We start from the raw sequence: 7,568 nt of genomic DNA on the forward strand, positions 1-7,568 counted from the left end.
TTCCATTTCTTTGTGTCTTCCTCAATTTCTTTCATGAGTATTTTATAGTTTTCTGAGTACATATCCTTTGTCTCTTTGGTTAGATTTATTCCTAGGTATCTTATGGTTTTGGGTGCAATTGTAAATGGGATTGACTCCTTAATTTCTCTTTCTTCTGTCTTGTTGTTGGTGTATAGGAATGCCACCACTAGCAAATATTAAAAGGAAGTGTGACTTCAGAAAGCTGCATGCTGAAGCAAGTCAGCTAACATGGCATAATAAGCTTCCATGGGCTTTTGCACTCAGCGAGGGAATTCCTCCAGGCTTGCATGACTCTTCCCTCTCCCTTCTGCTCCCTTTGACACTCCTTACTCATCTGGGTTCTGCATCCCATTTTGGTTCCGTACACTAATAATAATAGAATGCAAATACTGAGTACTTGTTAGGTGCCAGAGAGTGCTCCTAGTGCTTTATGTATGTTATCTCATTTAATCTCCACAAAACCCACCCACTTCAAAGATCAGGAAACTGAGACACACAGAGATTAGGTTACTTGTTATGAAGTGGCAGAGCCAGTCTGGCTTCAGAGCCCAGGCTCTTAATCATTAAATCCTGCTCTTATTTTTCCTTTTAGGGTTTTGAATTTGGCAATCCAGATTGAACCCCCATCTACTCAGGCTTAGACTTTGGCCACCTCCTGCCACAACCCAGAACATGATATCTGTTATTGACTTGTGAGCCCCAAAAGAAACCCCACTCTGGGCCTCACCAGTGCCAGATAGGAGAAAGGACATCGAAGCAATGTTTGTTTATACCCTTGTGTTTTTTTACATGTGTTCCTCTGTTCCCTTTTTCCCTTCTCTGCCTGGCTGATTTATTTTCTTTTTTAAAATTGATTAATTAATTTGAGAGAGAGAGAGAGAGAGAGAGAGAGAGAGAGAGAGTGGGGGGAGGGGCAGAATGAGAAGGAAAAAGAGAATCTCAAGTAGACTCTGCTCTGAGCACAGAGTCCAATTCAGGGCTCGATTCCATGACCCTGAGATCACAACCTGAGTCAAAATCAAGAGTCGGATGACCAACCTACTAAGCCACCCAGGTTGATTGTTGTATGAAACAATTAGTTGCCCCCTGACAAATTGTTGTATGGTTGATTTTTGTATGAAACAATTAGTTGCTCCCTGACCAATTGTTCACTTCTTCCTCCATGTGTCCTTTGAACTTCTATGTGCCCTATATTTCTGTATCACCATTCCTAGTAGATATCTATCTCTGCCCTCAATTGTGAGCTCCTCCAGGGAGGGACCCTATCTTGTTTGTCTTTGAGTCTCCAGTCTTGCACACTGTAGGGGTTCCATAAGTGTTTCTTGACTGAATGAAAGAAGGTCCTAGGAAATGAACAGGACAACTGTTATCCCCCATAGTGGACAATGTAATTTTGCTATAACCTTGATGGGCTTATGTAAAAAGGACAGAACTTCTAAAAGAAACTTCTTAACTTAATTTCCAACCTCCACATCTTCATCTCAGTGTTTGTCTACTTTACTAGTAGTATTTTACAAACCTCTCTCTATGCTCTTGACATTATTGTTGTAATCAAGAAGGTACGTATTTCACATTATTACCATTTATCTTTTATTTAACTCTATTAAAACAATACTACTTGATCAAAATCCTGTGATTAAAATATGTTCCAGGTCACCAAAAGAAAGTTTATTAGAAGACTACACCAGGTCCAGAAAGATATAAAGCGATTTTGGCTTGTTATAAAGACCAACATGGCCACAGTGACTTGTAATTAAAGAGCAAAAGGGACTCAAAGTGAATAGGGAATCCAAGGAGAATGAAACAGACTAAAGTAGAATTGAACTAATATAGTATCTTACTCAGAAAGGGATAATTTCTACTTGTAAATTTCCTGTTCCTGAGGAACAACTATGGGGCAGATCTTGTGAAATTTTACATTAGTTCTTCCTGAACTTGAGATGAGACCACTTCACCGTTCACCACTTCCTGCACAATTGTCTTGATTTTCCGGGATTTAGTTTGGTCTAAAGATAAAAATGGAATAAAGGGGCAAGAGTTAGTGTTTCACATATTCAACCAAAGCTGGTTGTTGTTTAACTTAAACCTTAAACGAGATATTGGCAGATAGTGTCCATCTAATTTAAACTTTCAAAAGTGACTTTTGCATTCTAAAGCAATGCATTTTATTCAGTGAAAATGAAATGTATTCAATAGTGTCGTCTTATGCACAGATGAAAATATTTTTCTTTTTAAAAATTTAAAAAGTGGTTATAATGTTCATAACACTTCTTTGTAGAGTAGATTGTTTTCCTTCTGGGCTTGCCAGAAGTTTTAATACAGTATAATCTACTCATTTTTCTGCAGGAATGCATAAATATTTTTCCTTGGCTCAGAATGCAAATATAGTTTAAATTATTAATAATACTGCAATATTCAAGAGATCTTATCATTTTAGTCATTCATAAGTGTGATTCTGACTTATTCTAAGTGATTCTTAGGGAATCTACATACCTTTAGAGGAGTCGACCGATTGTGTTTGAGGTTTGGAGTCTGTCACATATAAAGTTTCATCGAAACCGTCACTGTAAAGAAAACAAGAGATGATACCACATGATGCTTTCTGGGAGGAGGAGAAATAAAGAGTTAGCTATTTAAGCTGAAAATGTACATAAAACTATGGCTAAATAGAGAAGGTAGTCTAAATTTCTTGATGAACAACGATTGAATAATGCACCCTGAGAGTAATCAGTTAGTGCCGTGGACTTTTATCTTCAAACCCTGCCTAAAACGGGCTCTCAAAGTGAAGCAAACTGGCAGAAGTTAGATTTCCTGATTTACAGCCTTGGGCTCTTCCCACTAGTCCAGGCTGCTGCTTTTGGAAAGTTCACTGCAGTAGCGTTGTGAGGTGATTTGGGTGGCTGTTGTTTGATGTGTCGTTCTTTGCATTGGGGCATTGATATCAGAACTCTAATGGGTGACTTCTCTAGTGCTCGTTTTCTGTATGCCTCTGTCTGTGGTGCCATTATCCCAGCATTTTATGAATGATCAAGTAAGATAACTCGTGACAACACTTTGCAAAGTGTAGAACATTGAATAAATCCAAGGCACGCTGTTAGGAGATGTGGTGTTTCCCATCAACGAGAGAACCCTTCCTTCTATTGCCCCAAACGCATCAGGTGGCCACTGTTGGTCAGCCACTGAAGTTATTTTCAACCTATTTGAACCTGTCTATTCACCCTTGGGCCTCGCCATCCAGGAGGCGGCGGTAGGTCTCGATCTCCAGCTCCAGGCGGGCCTTGGCGTTCAGCAGCCGCTGGTGGTCGGCGTCCTGGTGCTCGGTGTCGGCGCGCACCTGGAGCAGCTGCTCCTCCAGGCTGCCGATGAGCTGCTGCACCTGGGACAGCTGGCCGCAGTAGTCGCCCTCCACTTGGGCCAGCGAGACCTCCAGGGATTTCTTCTGCACGTGGGAGGGAAATGGCAGAGACAGAACAATGGAGGGGACCGTTCAGAGGAAGGCAGCCGGCCAATGACCTTACCAACGCGGATGCCACGTTTTCTTTGGAAGTAGAAATGATGCTGCGTGTACACGCCCTACCGTGGCCAGCTGGGACTGGAGCTCGATCTCCAGGTTTTGAACTGCGCGCCTCAGGTCGGTGACCTCGCTCTTGCTGGACCGAAGCTGCTCAGTGTTGGTGCTGATCTCCTTCCTGAGCTCCCCACTCTGCCACGGCAAAGAGGGGCGAAGGGACGTGAGCGCGCGCTGCTCCCGTGGATCTTTTCTGCAAATGTGGCAAAGCCTTTTGTTTTTGTTTGTGGTACCTTTTCAATGAACCAGGCCTCTGCGTCCTTACGATTCTGCTCAGCGATGGCTTCGTACTGCGCCCTCATGTTGTTGAGGAGCTTGGTGAGGTCCACCGCTGGAGCAGCGTCCATTTCCACGCTGATCTCCCCTGGGCCACCTGCCCGGACGCTTTGGAGCTCCTGGGGACAGCGAATGAGAAGAGGGGCGCAGAGGCCCGTTATAACTTTCGTGGGTCTCTTCCAACAGAGAAGACCTTAAACGTCTATTTTATGACCATGTTGGCGACCGAAATAATGCAATATATTAAAACTTTTTTTTTTAACCTACAAATTCATATTTTTTTTTTAACTTAAAAGAACTTAAGACCTTGTCTTGGGTCCCTAAACTTACCATGGGCCCTAGGGACTGTGCCTACCATGGCAAATGGATGAGTTGGCCCTGCTTCTTGGGGGTCCAGGGCCTTTACAAAGAAGGGAAGGCCTGGTGGAAAAGTTATAGTGGGGTTTCAACCACAGCTGCCAAACTGGGGCTATAGACAGTGCCAAGGCTTGCACACTGTTCGTACCATAGTCATTGATTTTCAATAGAAAGCTCTTTGGAAGCCATTGCCGGGGTCCTGATTAATGTCTGTTTATACACCAGCTTTTGATATACTATGTGGCATACTAGAGTTTATTGTGTGTTTTACACGGGGCATAACCAGTTTCTCCAACGTATATAACAGTATGTATTATTGGCAGACTTTTGTTTTTGAACTTCAAAAATACTATATTTTTAAAAATCACTCAATTAGGACAATTAAAATTCTGGTTGTCCTTATCTAATGATGAAAATGACAAAATCAGAAAGCACCTCTAATCTGTTAAACTTTAACAGGAACCACCATCAATCCCACCACCACCACCACACATACACATACACCCTGAAATTCAAAACAAATAGCCAGTTTAACAGGGGTATCATGTGTCATCCATATCCGTTCTAACTCTGGATTTGTAAATTTGAAATTGTAATTTTTGGATTCGGGAGGGAAAAAAGCAGCTTAGAAATCTGCCTACCTCTTCATGGTTCTTTTTTAGGTAGGCCAGTTCTTCTGTTAGGTTCTCGATCTGCATCTCCAGGTCGGCTCTGGCCAGGGTCAGCTCGTCCAGCACCCGGCGCAAGCCGTTGATGTCGGCCTCCACACTCTGGCGCAGGGCCAGCTCGTTCTCATACCTGAAAACCAAGCGCAAAACAGTTTCCAGAGTCAACGTACCCATTTGAATAAGGCCCCTGCCATCATCTTCAGGGCTGTTTTGTGTCCTGGTGGAAGTGATTATGTAGAGGTGGTAACGTATGATGCTCTGTCTACTTTTTAACATTTTTCTTTCCTTTTTTTTCATAATAGTTTACTGCTCAGTTGGAAAGAAGCCAGAAAATTGTGAGGTGAGACTTTTCTCCCAGCAATGAACCTCAGTAGCCCTGCATCCCAGGGAACAGTTTCCCCTTTTGGCTGGCTGCCCTGGCTATAAACAGTAGTAGCCCCTCTCCAGGTGGAGTTTCTGATGGAATCCTAAAAGCAGTTGAAAATAAAAAAGTAATTTTTTTTGCTTAACTTTTATTCATGATTTAATTTAGGACATTGGTACTTCTCTAATAGCTTTTATCAGGATCATTCACCACTGGAACATCCTGCATGGAGATTTCATGGAGCAAAACAAGCGTTAGTGTTTCTCTCTTATGTGTGGGAGGGTGGAATATGGGAGAAGAGGAAAGAATATAAAAATAGGTGTGTGGTTAATATTTTTGTGGTATGTGTCATTAGGAAAAAGATAATTTCACTTCTAGGTAAAAACATTATTAATTCATTTTGATACTTGGAAGATTGAGGTTTAGGACATTGGTGTAAATATCATGTTGCATTATGAGCCAAAAGCAAATTACAAGCATGGTGGTGATTGTAGCCCTAGGTTTAAGTAGCTTATAATTAAGGACGTGAATGTGAATTGTGTTTGAATCTGCTTTCTTCCTAGAATGCCCAGTGTAAATTTACCAAAACAACAAATGTGTGGAGCATGCGTACTGCAGAGGGTTTGAAACATTTGCCATCAACAAAGGCAGGAAAATAGGGAATAAGAAGAAATGATGAGACATATCAATTATCATTAGTCTTTCTTTTGTTGTACTCACTTCATTCTGAAGTCTTCAGCAGCCAGTCTTGCATTGTCGATCTGCAAGATGAGCTGGGCATTTCCAATGCTGGCAGAAATGATCTGGCAAAATAGGGGAAAACACAAAAAATGAAGTTGTAAAATACTAGTATTATGTGAGTGCATTTCTGAAAAGAAATTTTTAGGTGATGTTAACATGCTATTTTATTAAGAGTTTAAGACAGTTTAACTTTTTAAAAGAAAACGTATTTATAACATTTTATTTAAAAACTGAGAAACATTTTTTTTGCAGAAAGGTAGTGGAAATACACTTTTTATGATAAATGATAAAATGAAACTAAGTATCTTGAGATGAGAAATTGCTCCCAATACAGTCAAATTGAGAAATACCTTAAGTTTTAGGCAGTTTGTCATTGTAAAATATTATAATAGCAAAAAAGAAAAATAAAAAAGAATCCCCAAAGCCCCTTCAAAAACCATATTCTTACCTCATTCCTGAGGTCTTCGATCAATGGATAATATTTACTGTAATCACTCTGTGACCCGGGGTATCCAGTCCCAGATTCTCGTGTTTCATACCATTCTCTAATTTTGTTTTCTAGCTCAGTATTAGCCTCTTCTAGAGCTCGAACCTTATCCAGATAGGAAGCCAATCTGTCATTAAGATTTTGCATGGTTTCCTTTTCTGATCCGGAAAGAAGGCCTCCATCATTGCCAGAGAGAATACCTCCAAAGCCACCTCCTGGGCTTCCCCCAAATCCAATTCCCAGGCCACCAAAGCCACCTCCAAGACCTCCAAAGCCACCTCCCAGGGCTCCCCCATAAGCAGTGCCCAGTCCTCCTGCAAGGGAAATTCCAGAGCCACCACCAAAGCCAGAACTAGAACCAAACATGGAAGCAGTGGAAAAGCCTCCCCCACAGCTGTCTCCAAAGCCGAAGGTGCTCCCCCCATAGCTACTGCCAACAATGGAAGCAGACGTGCCCCTGGCTCTGCTCTGGGAAGACAGCCGCCGGGGCAGCCCAGAGGTGTGCACTGAGAGAGACATGGTGTTGCTGGAAAGATCCACAGCCCTGGGATGGGGGCCACAACCTGAGAAGAAGCAGTGTCAGTAAGGCAAAAAGGCTGGCCTTTTATAGGTCATGAAATGGGTGCTGCAGTTGAAAAGTTCACTCTCTTCACTCAAAATATCATGCCCCCCCTTTTTTGACCAGCTCAACCAGTAAATGATTTATGCATACTGAAAACTCATTAGTATAGAAATAATTGAATAATTGTGCCCATTACATATTTGTTATACGAAAAAGAAATCTGGGTGGAGTGGAGATAGGTTGTCACAAGATATTTTCTCTTCCAGATTATTCCATTGCTTGGATTCTCTGCACTGTCCAGTGTTTTATGCACTGTAGGAAAGCAATGAGTGATTGTTGAGTGGATAAATTAATCGTTCGTCACCCTCAGCCTTGAGCTTCTTAAAGTTCTTCACTTATATTTCCTACTTGTTTCCTTTAGAAAACTAAATGTAAACCATCTGACCACGATCTAGTCTATCTTCTAGTGGAATATAGTTTCAAAGCAGTTGTGAAATGCACTGGTGGAAGGTGGGGAATAAATG

The 7,568-nt window shown here is 41.7% G+C and overlaps 1 protein-coding gene across 1 annotated transcript; it reads right to left on the reverse strand.

Moving 5' to 3' along the window:
• Nucleotides 1–1,587: 1,587 nt before the first annotated feature.
• Nucleotides 1,588–7,045, reverse strand: KRT12 (keratin 12). The gene is made up of 8 exons (XM_021704128.1): nt 6,444–7,045; nt 5,975–6,057; nt 4,864–5,020; nt 3,823–3,984; nt 3,599–3,724; nt 3,240–3,460; nt 2,515–2,585; nt 1,588–2,027 (listed from the first exon to the last, which is right to left on the reverse strand). The coding sequence occupies exons 1-8, from the start codon at nt 6,999–7,001 to the stop codon at nt 1,936–1,938; spliced, it is 1,470 nt and encodes a 489-aa protein (XP_021559803.1). The 5' UTR covers nt 7,002–7,045; the 3' UTR covers nt 1,588–1,935.
• Nucleotides 7,046–7,568: the final 523 nt, after the last annotated feature.

This window comes from Neomonachus schauinslandi, chromosome 15, assembly GCF_002201575.2.
Source record: "Neomonachus schauinslandi chromosome 15, ASM220157v2, whole genome shotgun sequence".
NCBI classification, from domain to species: Eukaryota; Metazoa; Chordata; class Mammalia; order Carnivora; family Phocidae; genus Neomonachus; species Neomonachus schauinslandi.